Source organism: Rhea americana, unplaced genomic scaffold (genome assembly GCF_003343005.1).
Source record: "Rhea americana isolate MKP2758 unplaced genomic scaffold, rheAme1 scaffold_97, whole genome shotgun sequence".
In the NCBI taxonomy this organism is placed as follows: Eukaryota; Metazoa; Chordata; class Aves; order Rheiformes; family Rheidae; genus Rhea; species Rhea americana.
In genome coordinates this window covers 3,266,054-3,285,123 of record NW_028187166.1, presented here as the reverse complement: position 1 = coordinate 3,285,123, position 19,070 = coordinate 3,266,054, and the positions used below count along the sequence as shown (strand labels likewise).

Here is a 19,070-nt window from a genome sequence, read left to right as displayed (position 1 = left end):
TCTCTGTAGATTTCCCTGCCTAGCTACAGTAAGCAGACATCGGGATTTTATCAAGAACTGCATGGTGTATCCCTGTAGTGCAGGCTGCCTCACTGGCAGCCTATTACAGCACGTGCAGACACGCACACAGAGAACATCTGGCCCAGGTGGGGAAATCTGTGTGCTGAAGCAGCAGCAGAGAGCAGGATGAGTGGGCCCTCTGCTTTTGAAAAAGCACCACTCAGGTTTGAGCATCCAATTTTGTTCAGTGTTACCAATATGGGATTGTCGCAACGAGGATCTGCAGAGCCATGGAAAAGCAGGGCAGCTGGGCGACACTGTAGGCCACRGAGCGGGTGGGTGCTTTCAGCCGCAGAAGGTAGGCCACGGTGTGGACAATGCGCCCCACACAGAAGATGAAGAAGTGAATCCTGGCCACTGTGGGACTGGGGTTCAGCAAGGAGTAGACAGCTCCAAGGAAGAGGAAGGGAAAGATGTTCTCCATGTCGTTCCGATGGGCCCTGAAAAGAGAAACATGCTTGCTCTTTCCCACCACGCCTCCCTGCTGTCTCTTATCCTTTCTAGCCAAAATGCCCAGCCCTAGGAGCGTGGATAGCCCTCTCTTCTGCTGGATGTGATGGAAGCATTCTCCAAGGGAGTTAGATTCCCCCTACACACATAAGCAGTGAGATTTTACACCCTATGCCTTTCTTGAGGGGATGCTGTGCTCATAAAGCTTGCAGTAAGCTGCCCTGCGTGTCTGAGACGCCTTTGCCATAATGGATGACAGCTCAAGGGTTAGAGTTTTTAAATAAACAAAGCAAAACAAAGACCCTGCAAAGCTGCGAAAAGCTCAAGGCTGGCAAGTTGCCAGCATGACACGGCCCCAGATGTGTACGTGTTACACAATAATAAGGCAGCCTCTAGCCTGCATTTTCTCCAAAGGAGAAATTCTCGGGATATGAGTTTTGCTCCTCTTTGCAGGTGTATCCAAAGGAGACCGGTAAGAGGTGGCTCAAAGGCCCCTCTGTCCCCACGTACTGTGCTAGCATCACTTAATTGCACCATAGTGACACAAGGGTGAAAGCAGTGAAATGGGTTGTGCAATGACCTGTTTACACACATGGGGCCAAAGCCAGTGCTTTGAACGCTCTGCTTGAATACCCGCCCATTTGAAAGTGATGGTACTATCTGGCAGCGTGTATGTGTACACATTGCTGCTACCAAAATAAGAGCAGATCATGATGTTTGCTTAGTTTGTGTCCCTTCCTCTCCCAAGGTAAAATCAATAGCATTTCTTCAAAGCAGCTCTTTACAACAGCAGCCCCCAGCCTGTCATATGTATGGATGGGTAGATACGAGACTCTGGGTGCCTGCTACCCACTTCACCCCAGTGAAAACTGGTCCCCAAAGCAGCATAGCTTTTCTCATGCTCCCAATGTCTTTGTCCTTCTTTCTTTTGTTTCTTTACAATGCAGGAGGTTATTTCCAGCCTGCAGAGAAGAGCCCTGTCCCCTTGGCTTGACTGGAGGTCTCTAAGGTTGTGCCATGGTCACTGGAGGTGGATCTTGCAGCACAAATGGGGTCAGCCTGGAGGGTGACACAGGCACAAGGCTCAATTGCTTGAGCGTAGGCATCCAAAGCCCCTCCCTGTTTGATGTGGTCCCTGCTGCATGCCCTGGGAGCATTCAAACAGTCCCTTGCCACCCCTGTGACTCAACCTCTTCCAAGTCACAGCAGAGACTATCTCCAGCCCCAAACCACTGCCCAACAGGAGCTGAACGCAAGGCACAGCTGGAGTCAATTTCTGCAGGAAGCCACCTCAAGCAGCTGCAGCCAAGTCAATTTGCTATGGCCTTCTCAGAGCCCTTTCAGGCACAGCTGCCCTGGCACACCTCGAAAGGTCTGAGCCAACCTGCCTGGCTGCAGCCAGCTCTGAGCTGTGTCCCCTCGTGCTGCGGGGAAGCTGGCACTACACTGCCCAGCACAGACCTGCCCTGGCAACGAGGATCTGCTTTGTAGCTTTCTCTTGCTGTCTCTGAAGGTTTCAGAAGGGCAGATGAAACTCTGATCAGAATTGCCTTGGCTTCCTGACTCTTGTGCCACAGAATGCTTAAGGGTTCACAAAGTCCAGAGAAAACTTTAAGAAATTTCTTCCCTGAAATAAAGATACTTTTTACTGCTCACAGGCCAAGATGCCTTTGCTACTCTTCTGTGCAAGCTAAGAGAAATGGCTGTGAAGTTTTACAATGCTCAGTCACAGCTCATTAGCACAGATAAAGGCCGGAACAGACCTGGCTGAAAACTGACTTTAAAAAAAGGAGAGGGGGTTATATTCCAAACCCCTCTCCCACCCCTGAACTCAACTTCATCATGGAGGAGACACCCAGGCATCTGCCCTGGCAACAGCCCAGCCAGCAACCGCCAATTTCATCAGACTGAGGTTTGCCAAAGGTGTGGGTCAGAAACTTCCAACACCAAGCACCCAGGTTGTTGGAGGGCTCTGAGTGACTCTGTCCCCATTGCTCTGGCTCTTTCCCCAAGCACAACTGGCCTCTAGCCAGAGCGACAGAACAGTGCCAGGAGCAGCAGGAAAGGGCTCTCCCAGCAGGCCCAAGTCACCCAGCTGGCCCCAGCCTCCTCCTGCGCACAGTGATATCTGAGGACGTGAACGGAGGCTCCAGGCCCAGCAGCTGGTTCCCATCACTGCGCTGCACGAAACGAACTGTGCCTGAGCTCCAGTAACCCCTGCGCAGAGGCCTTGCTGCCCCCTTTCCCACACCAGAGCACGAGTTAACCATTGGGTCAGTGGTTACACCTGCGGGTAAATATTTCACCTCAGCCGTTCCCAACCCCAGCTCTGCTGGAGCATGAGACAGATGCACTGGCTGTTTGTAGCCAGAACAGTTACCTCAAGGCCTTTCAGATCCCCATCACCCCCACAAAAGGACATTGCGCATCCTCTGGTAATACCACAACCCCCTGCACCTCAGTCTTCTCCATCACAACGAGGGTCATGAACATGTTTTCTTCGGATTTCAGCTCTACTAGGAGATGACAGCTATCAGCCACCCCACTGGCTCACTCCACTATGACCAAATACAAACCCCCAAGGCCTGAGCCACGGCAGAGGTTCAACAGGGCTGGAAGGATAAATGGAAGAAAGGGGAGGAGAAAAGAAAGAAAAGGCAGCTTGTCATTCCAGGGCTGACATGTAGCCAGAGGCCTCCTTAAAAGGCGAAGGGGAAACATCATAGCTGCCTGCTTTCTGTCCACAGCTCTGTTCCTACCCTGCGCAGACCCAGCAGCTCCCGACAGCTGTGCTGTGGCCCCCATCCTTCCTGTTAATGCCTTAATGGAAAACCTTACTTCACCCTTGTTTGGGAGAAAGACCTGAGTTTTGATTTGTCTTCACCAGGGTTGGGTACAAGTTAGCAAAGACCCACCCTGAGTACTCTAACTGGCCATGGCAAATCCCAGCCTTCCTCAGGACTTTGCTGGAGCTCCAAGAATTTATTTGTTTGGAAGTCTGTCTTTTCTGACTAATGAAAAGAGGGTTGTTATTATTATTATTAATAACATTATTTTATTTTCACTAGCAAGAGAACAGCTCATTTGCTTCTCCCTCTAAAAGGCCAGGAATTATGTGGTACTTGCTGTTTTTAAACCAAATCTTGGAAACACTTCAATGTGAGCAGTGTTGTCACCCACCCATAGCAAGAGATGGCAGCTGAGGGCTTTGTAGCAACAGGACACTGTTCCATACCTGATTTCCTTTGCATAACCACCCCATGCATGTGACCTATTCCAATATTGGGGACACTCCTTCTGGGGACAGGGGCAGTAGTACAAGCTCAGGGCTCAAACACTCTGGATTTTAACCCTGGGGAACTGTGAGCCCCACTGAAGAAAGGGAAGAGAGGGAATCACCTAATTAAGTAAGGTAGAAGTTACTGCCACTGTGTCTGGCCTCTTCCTAGATCCTCAAACAGCACTGGGACCAGTCACAACCTGGTTGTGCTATCCAAGCTGTGCAAGAAGCCGGGGAGATTTAGAGTCCTGTTGGAACAGGGCACAAGGAGCCTTGCGGTGGGGGTACAGGACAAAGTCCCCAGGAGACTGCAGTATCTAGGAACAGTTGAACTATGTCAGAGTTGGCCAGTGGACCCTAAACCTGGATCCTTCCTTGTTTCTTTGCTTCAGCACACACCATGCTCCCATTAAACATTAAGCTGCCCCACTGTATGAGGTCTTGCCTTGGAGCTCCAGCCATTCAACCCATTTAGGTAATTACTTAACTAATGAGCCTTTTAGCTTCTCATTGCTTCTTTGCCAGCAGCTTTGAGGGACTGCATCACAGCACAGCAGGAATTCCAGCACCGCCACTCACCTACGGCATCGCTCCACATCAGGGTCCTCACGGTAGTACTGCAGGCCTCCATTTCGCAGTGCATCCTCTGGATTAGCAAATGCCTGGAAGACAGAGTTGCAGCAGGAGGGGTGTGAGGGGACACCTTTCCAATGTGAGGCACAGGAGCTTGATTTGGGTATTTTTTACATGCAACTTTAAAATAGCAGAGTTAAAAAATAATTCATGAAGTACTAGCCCAAATGGGAGGGGCAGAGTTAATACAGCCCTTGCAGACCTAACTCCTTCACTACACCGAATGGCACAACAGAGATCGCTTTCATGCCTTATGAGATGGTCAGATCCCTTCCCAGGCCAGAAGCACAGTCCAGCTGGCCCATTCACAACATACTTGGTGGAATAACCACCTACGCTGGTTCTCATCTGGTTTGCACACACAGTTTGTAAGCTCAGACCTCTTTGGCTACAGCATTCAGAGCTGATGTTGCATGCATGCTAAGAAGATGTCAGGATAGTATTATCTATTATATTTATTACAGAAGGCCTTAGCAGCAGCCAGAGCTAGGAGTCTCCACTCTAATCAACCTACTCCTTCTGATAGCTTATAATTTTGATAGCTTTACAGGCTGAAGTTTGGCCCTAACTTTTTAGGAATTTCTCCCTGTCTAAGGAGACATTTCAGCCACTGCTTCTCACCCTTCAAAAACACAAGTGCAATTGCACTAATATGTCAGAGGCAAAACACAAGTTCCTGGGGATTAGGCCTGGCATATCCCAATGCATTTTCCTGAACTTCTGAAAAACCCATCCCTGCTCACAGAGCTGACCCCAAACCAAGGGCTTCAAGGGAGCTCCTAGGGTTCCTTTGCAGGTCTGATCCTAGTCCACGTCTCTCTGCACAACCCCCTTAAAAGAGAGTTTGCCAACTGCCACATGAGATCGCTTGTGGAGTAGAGCACAGAGCTTGCAGATGCGGAATGCAGCATTCAGAAGATCATCAGAAGTGACAGATAAGCTCGTCTAACTGAGACAGAAAATTCCCTGGCTGGCTTTTAACAATAGTTAGTGAGGGAAACAAGCCCTGGGGTAATCAGATCCAAAACCATTAAGCTCACAAATAAAAATTATTTTTATAGGTGCTCCCCACCTATGTCGAGAAGCTGTTCTGCAGGGACCTGGCTACACAAGACAGGTTGACTTTGCAGCCTAGAAAAGACCCTAGCACTTTCTTTAATCATGCTACAAGCCCAGACTGTCCCAGGACTGCGTATCATTCAGAAACACAAGGTAAAAAGCCAAATCAATCAGTTTTGATGATACTACAGCACAAAAGTATCCACCTTTGTATTACGTCTGAGAGCACAAATATTTCCCTCCGACTCCATTGATAAAGCTGGAAGCTCCGCAAATACTTTTAAGTAGTTTTTGTAGACAGCTGAATTTTGCCACGAGTTCAGTCTGGGTTGCAGGTGATAAAATGTCTGATTCACCTAGCACACTGACTGCAGTCAGAGTTCCCAGCCCTCGCTGTGTTTCCCCCTGTGTCCAAGAATTATTTCCTCCAGCTATTGTTTTTACTTCCCGCAACTTTCTGTTCTCCTGGGGCATTCATGCAGGGTTTCAGCCTCTGAAAGCACAAAAGCTTTCTGCTATGCTGCAGGAATTCTTTCTCACAATTCAATGATTTGTTCTTAAATCTTTTTCATTTTTCTCCTTTCCTTCCAGACACAGCAAATTAACTGTAAACAGAGTTTCTTTCCAGAAGCAGCTCACCTGCATGGCAGTTTAGATCTGAAATTACTATTTAGATTAGGATTCAGAAATGATAAACATCAAGCTACAGATGGTAGAAACAAACAAAAAGAGCCAAAGAAAAGCAAGATATTTATCTGCTGCAGATACAAAACAAGTTCTGCTTTCAACTTAAGTTGAATAAAACTCAACTTGCTTCAGTAAACTTTGTCAGGCTTTATAGGATTAAATTCAGAAAGGACTTGCAGAAAAGCCAAACATAAACCCATGGAAAAAGCCAGAAAAAAGAGAGAAAGGAAAAGGAAACTGGAACTTACCTTCTTTCTGAGCCTTACTTGTCCCGTAATGATGGCAACAACGTACATTTTTAAAATCAAGATTGTGCTGTAGAACATAAATGACATAAACACTTTGTTTTCCATCATTTTTGGGAAGATGGGGAGACGGTCTGTCGTCTGTAGCACTTACAGCCAGTGGAGATCTTGCTTTGGCTATGAGAGGGCTCTGTGGGAGAGGGGGAAGGAACAGCAGTGTTTAAACAGAACAGAAGCTACGACTGTTTTCTCATGGAAAGCCCACAGCCCCAGTACTCCCCTTCAGGCCGGACAGGAGTAGATGATGTGGCAGAACTCCCAACGAGCTAAAAACAAATCGAGGAACCAAGAGCAACGTGCTCCGTGCTGCAGGCTGTTTCTGTTTCTCACTGCCTACTGGAAAAAAACTCCATGGGGAGTTTTTCCCCAAGCTGGGACACAACCTCCTTGACCATGGGGGCCCAGAAAACATCAGCCCATCCACAGCTCAACCTCCCGCCCTCCCTAAAAAAAAAACCCACTACAATACCGATACCCCCATTTCCCACCTCTCCTTCTGTTTGTACCCAGCAGAATGCAGCTGCAAAGAGCATCAGCAGTATCATTAGTCACTCACCAGCAGTGTAGGCTCTGCTTGTCCCCCAGCTAATGAGTTGATTAATTGTGCAGCAATTGGAAGAAGGGGGAGTCAGGAAGAAGGTAGGCACCTACCTAAGCTGCATCCAGCCCTGGGTTTCTCTGCTGCTTCTGTTCCCGGCTCCTGCAGCCCACCCCTCTGTGCCAGCCCTCCCAGTGCTCTCCAGTCCCGCCCAGCGCTGGCGAGCTGGTTGAGCGGCTGTGGCCGAGGCAACCCGCCCTCCCCTTCACAGCCACCTGCTGAGTAAGAGGGGCCAGAGCTGTTCCCTGCGCCACCAACACGGGCGGCCTGTGGGCCTGGGCTGTATGTTCTGCCAGGCTGCTCCGAGTATCTCCTGTCCGGAAGGAGAGCTTCCACACTGACCGGCCTGGAAACATAGCCGGGCAGGTAGCGAACCGCAAAGCCCAAACCCGCATGCAAAAATAAAAAACCAATCTGTCCATCCCCTAATACAGTTTGTGCTGCTTTCGTCCAAGAAAGAAGTGAATCAGTGGAGTTCAATACAACTTTATCCTCAGTCTAGAAAGTGGCATTTGAATTTGGAGCCAGCTTCTTCCAGCTATTGAAAACTTGTGAAGAAATAGGAAGATCTAAGTCTCTGCACAGAGGACTGCAGCTAGACTGCTCCTTGAATGCTGAGGTTTAACTCCTTCTTCCCCAGTTCTGGCCTGAGTGCTGGCAGTACCAAACCTCCTGCAAGCCTGCAGTGCAGAAGCAGATACTCTCCAAGTTTATTAATACTGAAAGGCTGGATTTGAGGTTTGGTTCCTTTACACAGCAAAAATAGGCTTATTTCAGGCATATGAAAACTTTTGGAGGTTAAGTAGAAAATGAACATTTTTTGAGGATTTGAGCAATTTTTTAAATTAACTGACACTTTGGGGGAAAAACAAATTGTTTCAAGCCACAGAAAATCGCTCAACCAGACAACTTACACAGTAGGATGATCTGGTTAGAGCATGGTGCTACTAATGCTAAGGTCATGGGTTCAATCCCCATACGGGGCTACGCTGAGGGTTGGACTAGATGATCTTCAGAGGTCCCTTCCAACCTTATGATTCTATGAAAACAACCTATTGAAGTGTTGGTACTTCTAGGATTATTTTTGTTCTTTAGGGTTTTTTTAACTGCCTATCGGGCAAAAATGATCAATTATGGCCATTCCAAGAGGGACTAGAGTAATCAAATGTAAACATCACACATAGCCCAGGACCAGCATTCAGGTCCTGTTGTTACAGACTCTGTTGCACAAGGGCAGGTCTGTCCCGAGGAATGGGACTCCGGTAGAGTCCCTCTGCCCAGGGAGGCTTGAGAGCCTTTTAGTCCGGAGTGCTGGTGTGAATATGAGGCTGCTTCATTCTCTCCTGAGATCAGTGCTGTGAAAGAGGTTTTGTTCCTCCCATTTACTGTTGCTTGCCATGGTCTGCCTCACATGTAAGCTGCGTGCTCTGGCCATCTCAGCCAAGAGGAGACCTTCCCCTGTACCCATCCAGCCCAGACTTCCTTCCTTCCATGTGAACTTCCATGTGCCAGTCTACACAACCCTTTGCTGCAGGGCAGGGCTAAGAGTTAGAAGAACTCTTCAAGCACATAATCTTTCTCCAGACAGAGATCTGCAAATTCTTTACATCTGCCTCTGAATTCCCTCTGCTATTGTTGCTCTGCAGAGTCCATATGGGACAATGTTGCAAACCCCAAAATTCTGTTCCTCTCACTGTCACGCACTGGCTCAGCCTCACAAGGTCCCAAATGTGCAGAGAGCCTTTGAAAAACCCTAAATGCTGAATTTCAAGGGCGGGATACTCGTGGTTGGTCACCCTGGAGTCAGAGAGGCAGCAGAACAAGTCCCAGCAGAGCCCAACGCAGTGCTCAGCAAGCAGGACGCAAATGCCTCCAACGAGCTGTTTCTGTGGGGGAGTGAGAAGGGGGTACTAGGAGACACAGCTGCTTCACAGCCACATGGATTCAAATACTGCAGTAGGGGCTGGGGCATTCATCCTCGAGCCCAGCCCTGTGTTCCCACCAGACTGCCTCCAAGTCCCAATCACATTTCCTTGGAGCTAAACAGAGTACTAGAAATGGTCATTTTGCCATTGCCAAGCAGAAGCTGTTCATGGCAAAGCCATATTCCAAATACCTTTTGTTTCCATTTCCCCTCTCTGTGAGCAAACCCGTAGGAGAGAGGGCCTTGATGATGCAAGGGACAGACTAGCCCTGCAGCAGGAAGTGAGACTTTCTCAGGCAGCCTCTTATCTGGCTCTCCTGGGAGCCTAGAGCCAGCGCAGGCAGTTGGACCCTTCACCAACAAACCATGCGCTCCAAGAAGCCACTCCAGTTTTTACCAGCTGAGCATTCAGCCCAGAGGCTCTTCAATAGAGTCCTTTTTCCCTTCTTCTGTCTTCTTCTTCTTCCAAAGCAGCCCGCATGCCTCACTGAGCAGCAGGAATATGTGCAAGCTTGATACCACCTGCAGACAAGCCAGGACTTCTCCTGCTAGCCGGAAACGTACACATAGACTTTGTCCTCCTCAGCATTATTCAAGTTTTGACAGGAATCCCTGGACAATTTGCACCAGCAACTGGCACAAATTTGAATCAAATTGAGTGATCAATACAGAGTTTGTTTAGGCATAAGCCCTTAGAGCAGACTTAGACATGTGTATTGTGTGTGATGTTTGAAATCTGTTGTGTACAAAAACCTACAGTGGGCACAGGAAATTGTTTCTTCTATATATTCATGCATCTCAGCTCCCTTCACTGTGATGCAGAGCTGAACCCCAGAGGGGAGGGCTGGCGTCTATTGAGACAGCACAGAGGTGGATAGGGATGAGGAGCAGAAGGCAAATGTAACGTTCCTGGGATCCCAAATCCCACTTGATTTCTCAAATTCAGAGGCCTTCTATGGTGTCAGACATTTCCACTGCAGAATTTCACCTTCCTGGTTTCCTGGACACAGGGTAGTGTTGGCTCCCAGGAACATGTTGAACCATCCCATTAATTCAGGTGGAAGTAGGCTGTTACTGTTACCAACTTGATCCTCCTACAAGGATCATATTCTGCTAGGATAGAGCCATTACTTGAACAAGACTGCATCCTAAGAACAGTATGACCTTAAACTACGTGTGAGTGACTAACAAGAATCACAGTCAGGCTTTGAAAGGATTGAAAATTTAGTCATCAGGTTAGAATGACCCAAGAATTTGGGGGAGAAGATGAAGGGTTTTGCTAAGGTAAGAACTGGACATTGGCAGGCAGAAGGAATGAAAATTCATGTGAGAGGCTTGAGAAAAGTACTTAAAAATAAAAGCCCTTAATAATGATCCTGCTTTGAAAGGATTATTTGGAAGAATTCTGGAATAAAAATCACTCTCCACTCCCACATGGGGAGTTATTTATTCAACCAGCTGACTTATCCTAAAGTACTATAACAGCCAGAGCAGTATTATTTTTCACTATTGCTATGTGGGGGAATTTCCTAGTGGCAGCAGGACCTACATGAGCAGGATGGTTGGGCAATAAATCCTTAGAAATGGGGTACGGACATGTATGCCACGGTGGCATGGCCTGGGCTCCAGCCTGATCTCAAAGGGCAGCAATTGTAATTGTCTTGAGCAATTACAGTTCTGCTCCTAAAACTTTTCCCAAATGAGCAATTACATCTCACAGCCTGGCCAGTAAAGAGCCCGGGGGACTGTTCCAGCCTGGAGGAGACAGGTAGGCGGGCAGCACTTCTCCAATGTGCTCCATCTTGTTAGTGGAGAAGATGCATAGCCCTTTCCTGAATACAGCTAGGATTTTACTTGCCCCCAGCCTGTGGCTCAGCCCATGGCTTCAGGCAGTGCTTAGCCACATTCCTGTCTTGTTCTGATGCTACTGTGAGCACTGGTGCCCTTGTTACCTGCCTGAAGACATGCCCTGCCCCAGCGATCGCTTCCCCTTTACTGTGCCCAGCCCTTGGAAACCTGGCGGCCCATGAGCGCTGCTCTGGCTCATCAAACACAGCTATGTTTTCAAGTAAAGGCATGAGTTGTTCAGCTATTTATTAAAGAGAAATGTGCTCTACCTATGTACTCTTTAGTCTGCACAGAAGGTCACATCAATATGATGGTGATTTAACCCTTCCCATGACGCACCATCTTTCCCCCCATTGAGAAAAAGAAACCCCATTGCTCTATGTGCAAATTCCCATCCCCCAGACTCCCAGGCTCTTTGCATCATGTAGGTCAGGAGGAGGCCACAGACTGAAAATTTATTCAACAACAAAAGCATTGGCATTAGCATCTCCTGAGATAAACAGGCTGGTTCAACCTCTCTGAAAACTCAAAACAGATTTTGTCTGTGTTGCATTTTAAAGCATTCCCCCTGCAACTCCACTGGCTGCAGCTATTTATTTGAGCGGCCTCAGAAATGAGGAATATATGAGTAGTCTCTCCCAATTAGTGCTTTGTACCCACAAAGACCAGGTGTATGGTGCCCAAAGCAGCAGAAGACCTGGGGAAGGCACAAGGCTTGGATGTCTAAGGCGCTTCAGGTCTAAAGGCAGGTCTAAGGCAGAGAACAGGAGCAGAGGAAGCTGCCACTCCTCAGCCGGCCCCAGGTCAGGGACCAGGACCAGGACCGAGGGAGGCAGCGGCACGTCCTCCTGTCTCCTCCCTTGAGCTCCATCCACTAGTCCCTCCTGCCTCCCCAGGCTGCTGCCCTGGTCCCAGCCAAGCCAGGACCCACTACTCTCCTTCCCTCTCCACCATACTTAGGGGCTGCCTCAAATTGCCATAATCTCATAGCTGGCGGGGGAGTCACTGCATCCTTCTTTGGTGTGCCAGCAAGGAGATACTTGCTGAAAGAGAGGCCATGAGGCTGTTAGCATGTAGGAGGCATGTTATTTTTTCTTATTCTGAGCCTTACATAGATTCACCCACAGGCTTTCTCTAAGAGGAAAGAATTCCTTGGCTACGCGGCACTTGTGTGTTTGGGGATGCAACCCAGCTGGAGGAGAGAGGCATAAGGAATTTGCTTTTCCTCTTCCCTGCTTTCTCCTAGCAATCCAACTAGTTTAAAAGTTGGCTTTCAGCAGAGCCATAACTGCTGCTCCTGCCATGGAATGAAGGTGGGAGACATAGAGAGGGCTTGTGGGGGCATGTGAAGCCAGCATCTCTCTCACTTAGTCACATTGCAGCAACTCGTGATGTGTTTGTCTTCCTAAGAATTGGATCCCATCAGCTGTAAACAACAGGCAAGACCCACTTATGTTACTGCCCCAAAACAGGGAGTTTCCTAGCCAGGATGGGAGAGAAGAGAAACAAATCCTGCTGCCAAAAATTTCAAAATTGAGAAGCACTTCTCTAGACTTTACCAAGCATTTGAAAACCTGCAAAGTAATTACAGACGCCCTGGTGGGATACTCTTTAGGGAAAGCAAAGGTAAAGGATACTGTATGGTTCTGTCTCCGCATGTTGTGCTATAAAGGAACAGGAATTGGGGAATGTTTTATAGCGTTAAGACTACTGGTTCACTAAAAGGGCTGAGAAAGAACGTAGCTGCCGTCCTAGATTTCAGCCTTACAGAGACTTGACATTCAAGAGCAGATTAGAGATCCAAAGAGAAAAGGAGAAAACAAACCCAGCCAGCCTTTCCCTTCTTCCGTGCCTGACCAAGGACTGTGATTTGATGTTATGCTGATCCTCAGGTCTCTGCTCACCCAGCAGCGGTAAGAGGTGCCCACCTTAAGAATAGGCACATTTTTTTGGCAGGTGGGTAGCTCCCATTTCCTGGGCCATTAACCTTGCCCTGAAGTCCAGGAAGAACAGCAGGCTTCAGAGCTTGCCCATTTTAAATCATTKTAAGTTCCCTTTTCAACAGAAAGGCATTTTAAAGCATCATGGAAACCTAGCACAAGAGGGAACAGAAAGGTCAGCGCTTCATTGCACTTCACTGAGAACAGCGACCCCATCCTGGACAGACCAACTCTAAGGGGAGCCTTTCTTCATGGGCTGCTGTAAAGCTTCACCCATCACAAAGTTTTCCAAAACACAGAGCTTATTTTTAAAATCTTGAGTTCTATGTCTCCCCTCAATCACCCCTAGACTAAACAGCATCAGTTCCTCCCACCCTTCCTCATAGGTCATGTTTTCTAAACCTCTTATCATGCTGATCTCTGCTAAATGCTCTTCACTCTCAGAGCAAGGTACCAGCAGGAGACAAGGGATACTAGCTGGGCAGTCCTCCTTTTATAGCAAGCCAACATGAACCACCCAAGGACCTCTGCACTCCCTGCTCATTGACTTTCATGGACAGTGTTTTCCCAGGTTGCTCACTAAAAATTGTATGACAGATACTGTGAAATGCTTAAGTAAAAATTAAAATCATACCTGTTCCTCCTCTGCTTTTCTTTCCTCTCATCCATGCGTCCAGTCACCCTGTCAAAGAGGAAAATAGGCTGGTTGGATTACTCTTCATAAATGGGCTGTTTTTGCATCACCTTAGCTGGATAGTCTGTTCTCCCATTAAACTAAGGTCTAGCACTCCCCCACGCTCTGTTCAAGAGCAGCTTTACCAGCAGACATCAAATTCCTGGGCCCTCACAACCAGCTTCAGTCCTTGCTCTGGCCCTGCTGCTCCTTTAATAAGAGTAGCAAACAGGGCCCTCATACTAATGAGTCTTGACTCAGAGAGAAGTCAGAGTTTCTCAGTGTTTTGAGGTTTCCTACAGTTTGGATGAAGTCACTAATGAACTCAGAGTTATGATCCAGATGAATTTTGAAACTTTCCCTTTTTCTTCCCTTTGCTAAAAGAGATACCCAGTGTGTCTTTTGGGCTTGCTTCAGCAGCACTGACTACATTGACTGCATTTGGGCAGCCAGAAAAAGAGTAGTCCACGTAGAAACTCCGGCATTATTAACAAATACTCTTTCATATTGAATGCTGAATACATCCTCACTTTAATTAGCATGTAAAGCAGGGAGCAATTCAGCTTTGTTATTTACAGTACTATCGCCTAGAAGTTTTTTTATTGTTCTGTCTTCTCAAATGCCTTTTTGCTCACAGCAGTGGGACCAGAGAGCATGATCGAGGCTACAGTCATGTCCCCAGACTGCTAAGTGGCAGACAAAAAGAAGGGAATGAAGCCTAAAGGCTCATGTCTGGACATCAGGATTTCAGAGCAGGGATTACATGCCCTACGCAGTGCTGTGTGCATTGCACTTGGAAGTTAAATATAATCAGTGCATATTTTCCAAACCCCCAGCAAAGAAAGGGAAGGAAATGTAGGCCCCTATTACCTTCTAGAGCAATTCCCCTGACTCTATCAAGACCAGAATTTGGCCTGAATGATGGAGCAAAGAAGTAGAGAGGCCTCTCTAAGCTCCTCCACAAGCAGTGATGCTTGGACTAGCTGTTCTAAGATTTCTTCCCCATCCAAATGATCTATTAGCAAGACTCCTTAGGAACCTGCCTGGGTCCCATGCTTCAATTAGTCTCCTGACTTGCAGACTACATCCGCGTGTCCATGACGTGCTCAGAAATCTGCTTCACCCTATGTTTATGCAACCATGACTGCACTGTGCAATCCTCTGCGAGGAGATACGTTCTCATTACAAATATTTACAGAGCAGCAGAATGCATCTGTCTGGTACAACACGTTTCTGTTGACAGTGCAGCCAACTCAGCCAAAATTGAAGAAGTGCTCCCCTACTAGCAGGAGACAAGCAGCGTCTGTGTAGCTTGGCAGCCGTGGCATGGCATAGAGAGAGGAGGCTATGGGATGCCCCAGGCACATTAGCAGGATTAGAGCCATCCCACAAGGAGAGTCAGGACAGAAGGGTGTAGAGAACAGCACCACACAGCAGTACCCTCAGGAAGGTTTGTGTGTGCGTTAGCTGGTGGGAGGGAGTGGGAAGCATTAACTCCTGTCTCCTCTGAGCTCTGTTGCAAAGTATCTTCAACAGGAGCAGGCAGCCTGCCTGGCCATATCAGATGCAGGACGACCATATTTTCAAGGTGGTACAAGCCCCTGTGGTTGTTAGCAATGGACTGAGGCTCCCTGACCCCATACACAACGCTTCATTGAGTCTTCAGAAGTCACTGGACTTCAGAATTCCTTCCTTCAGAAGGGATTAATTCAAACTCTGAATTACAACGTTTAATACCCTTTTCTGAGAAGCTGCTGTCATAGGTGATCTAACTCTTGATAATTATATGTGTCAAGTCACTTTCCAAGCTGTTAAAATTAAATTACTTCCTGGGACAATGAGTTCCACAATGAAGCACAAATTAAGATGACAAAATATAATAATAATTTTTTAATAGGACCTGCTTCCCCTCTTGCTCATTTCATGGAGAGAGAAACAGCAGTTCAGGAAGAATTGCAGTTCTTGCTCAACTTGGTTTAGTCCACTCCTTGTTTGGTACCTGGCTGTGAAATTACTCAACCTTATCACAGTCCCATTCTCTTTCTCTTTTCTTCAAAAGCAATTTCTTCAATGTTTTTGATTATTCTAGTCATACCTTCTTATTTCCCTCCAACATGGAAGCAAACAGATGACCAGCCTGCGACTCCCAACTGATTTCACTCCTTACTCTCCAACTGTCCTTTGGCCTCCTGATAGCTCATTTGTCTTTAAAACACTGATGCATCCTGGGCAAACCAGTCCTCACTGAGGGGTCTAGGATGACTCCACACTGAGTTATTTAGTACTCCAGAGGGGCTACTCCCAAGATGAAGGAATTCCAACTATGTTCTTACAGAAGACAGACCTGGGACACTCACGCTATAGCCATCTGGCCATAGATCTGGCTAGCTCACCTCTATTCCTTTGGGGCCTTTCTATATTCTCCAACGTGGTATCCTCGCTTGTTATGCTATTACCATAGATCTAACATTAGTCTTTTTAGAGTACTTCCATTTCCCTGTTTTCAAGCCTTCCCAAATCACTGCTAGCCACAGGGTTCCCAGCTCTCAAATATACATCTTAACAATAGCTGGAAACTAAAGTCCTGCACACAATCTCCTATTCACAGCAGAGTCCATTTTCCTCCCCATTAGACAATGTATCTCCTGGAAAAAGAATCCAACATTTTCAGACTCCTTCCTGACCGTCCATCCTTATATAACACTGATGAATCTGTCTCTGTATCTAATGTATGGGAATGACATTTACCTATTTGTTCACAYGAGGCATAAAATGAACTGGTCCTCACAGAGCACTTCAGTTGGACATTGCAAAAGTGAAATAATTAAATATAATTAAATACAACTCATCACTCTATTCATCTGTCCCTGCATAAAACAAAGGGATATATTTCCCAACACTTAGACCTAGTAACAACTGTTCATTGATCTGTTGTCAATAGACGCATCCCTCGTACCGCCACAAAAACAGACACAGACATGCCTCTCCCAGTGCACAGGAGGAACGGCCTGTATGTGGCCAGCAGAGCCCGGGAACTGGAGCGAGGGGACTGGGAAAGCCACTCAGCATGCGTGATGAGGCACCACGCAGGGATGGGAGCAGGGCTGGTGCCTACAGCCTTGCTATGACAATTTATCTGCCTGTTTCTAAGAACTCTTTAATGTCCAATCTACAGAACCAGCCTGGAGCCAAAAAAGGAGCTCCTCTACAGTGTGATGTTTTCCCCCTGTACTGCAGCACTCAAATAGGCTTTGACTGAAGTGTATGTTTGCAGCCACTCAGGTTCATGCTTATAACTTACAAGAAGATTCTTTCCAAACTCTCATAAACTTAGATGATTTTAAAACTTGCTGCTAGATTCTTCAGGTTTTTTGCAGTAAAACAAACCAACCAATCCAGCAAGAACCTATAAAACACTAGGATGACACTTTTTCTACCAGCAAAATGGAGAGCAGTCAGGAATGGTTCGGTGAATTCATTTTGCATAAGGTTAGTGTGGAATCAAAGTGACATCCCCAATAAAGGAGTGGCCAACCTTGGTAAGGCAGAGTTTTACCCCTGGGTGATACTTCTGTAATGACAGACACAGACAGGCTGTAGAGAATATTGCCCTCCTTGGAAAATGAGCCTGAGACTGTCAACAACAAAAGGCTACATGCAGCGGGACCACCTCAGGCCCTACAAAGAAGGTTTTTTTCCAGCTGGCTGCGTAAGTCCTCCATTGTTTCACTGAGACAGTTGCACAATAGCTTGTCGTCTCAGGGTTTCACTCTGGACTGCAGAACTTGTCTGAAGAGATGTTCCCCTGGGTGGTTTCTTCACAGTTGTCCTCAGCATCAGAGACAGAAGAGACAACACACAGGTCAGAAATGGGCTGGAAAGCTTGATCTTGAGCCTAGGGGAGGATGGAGAGTTCRAGGGAGGAAAAGCTAGGATGTGTGGTTGTCACATTCCAGACCTCCACCAACAAGCAGTACGTTGCACTCCCCACAGTTAGTCACCAAACATGAGAGACGCCTGAGCTGTCCTCTGCTGAGAGCCTCCAAACCACAGAGATGGATGGGCCTTGGGCAATTTCTGGGAAGCCTCCTCACTRCAGTATCTAGAGGGCTGAAACCACCACATCCCTTCTCAGATCAACACAGAGCTCAAATCAGGAGATCTCATTGCTGGCGCCAAGGTTTGCAGGCTCCTGGTGCCTGTTGTTCTCTGGTTACAGACCCCCTCAGAGGCTTATAACTAACTGGGAGCCTGAGGAGGCATYGCTCTCCTTCAGCCTTTGCTGGCAAGCTGCCTGGTGCCCTTCTCTTGCCTTGCAGCCAGCTCAGCTCTGTAACCTCTACGATCCTCCAAAGGCAGTCAGGCTTGGCCTGTGAGGACAAACCTGTTACAACAGCAAATAATTACTTTCTCCTGGTGAATCTCCTYGTTCCTCAAAGCCAACTGCTAGAGCTGATTAAAACCAGGCAGAGGTCTTTATTCAGGCATGAGCTGGAGCCAGAGAAGCAGGAATAACAGAGGCGCMACTCAGAATAGCTGCTGTGCAAGACTAATTTTAGTGATCTGTATTTACTGCTCTTCCACAGACGACGTGGGAAAGAGCAGGACATTTAGTTTTGCAAACCCCAAGCCAAACACAGCATCTGATTCTAGTCCAACCCCAAAGCTATTGAACACTTAAATGCTCTTTCACCTAAGGGTCCCAAAGCATGGGATGAGGATGTCTAGTTAATAACACCACCTTATGTACATTGGCTGAAATACAAGCCATTGGCCACATCAGAGAGCCCATGACTGGAGTAAGGGCAGTGTTATTCATATCTTACAACACTTTCTCCTGTAGTAATCCTGCCCTACTATGTTAAGCATAATGTTTCCACATTTAATCAAATTTAAATTTCATGTCCTTCACTCGATTTTTATCCTCAAGCTATTACTTGCAACAGAAATCAAGTTTTAAGATAGACGTTAATGTAGGCTAGAGTTTTACCTATTATTTCTTGTCCTCTCAATAAGAACTATTGCCACATAAACCAGACAGGCTCACGTGAGAGCTATTCTACTCCAACTGCTTCAAAGCAGCCTGGAGAACAAAACCATAAGGCAGATCCCAGCCCCAGACTGGAGCCCAGTCAAAGCCAAACAGGAACAGTCTCCAATTTCAGATTCTGGGCTCAATTAAAAAAAAAGGGGGGGGGGGAAATAAAGGCAAGATTGAGATGGGTGAGATCCAAGTCTCACCGCATCTCTATTTTACTGATGAGGAATCTAAAGCACAGATAATGTGACTTACCCCATGTTGTTCAGAGTTGAGTGACAGCATTCTGCCAGACCCCTGAAATCCAAATGTAGTCCCCAGATCTAATCATTAAACCACAGAGGATGGCTACACCATGAGTGTTTAGTTTACAAGTCAAAACAGAGTCTAACTGCCAGCATCCATGTGCAACCTGATAGCCCATCTACTAGCTTTATCACTTCCACTTTGTACATTATTCATCTTGCACAACACAGACCTTGAAATCAGAACTCAGAGGCAATTATGATTGTGCAGGAGCAGAGCCAGCTCTGCAGCAGCAAGGGGTGAAAAGGCCAGGCTGGTAATACACCGGG

At 47.2% G+C, this 19,070-nt stretch overlaps 1 protein-coding gene across 4 annotated transcripts in view; it reads right to left on the bottom strand.

Annotated features, from left to right (window-relative positions):
* Nucleotides 1-225: 225 nt before the first annotated feature.
* PTGES (prostaglandin E synthase) overlaps nt 226-19,070 on the bottom strand; it is a 27,151-nt gene continuing 8,306 nt past the window's right edge. Inside the window, exons 1-5 of one of the 4 annotated variants that reach the window (XM_085325284.1) lie at nt 7,126-7,196; nt 6,569-6,604; nt 6,418-6,484; nt 4,370-4,452; nt 226-500 (exon numbers count right to left, since the gene is read on the bottom strand). In XM_085325284.1, coding sequence (XP_085181410.1) covers nt 251-500; nt 4,370-4,452; nt 6,418-6,465 — 381 coding nt within the window. In that variant the 5' untranslated portion in view covers nt 6,466-6,484; nt 6,569-6,604; nt 7,126-7,196 and the 3' untranslated portion in view covers nt 226-250. The other 3 variants (XM_085325283.1, XM_085325281.1, XM_085325282.1) reach the window with 3 other exon arrangements.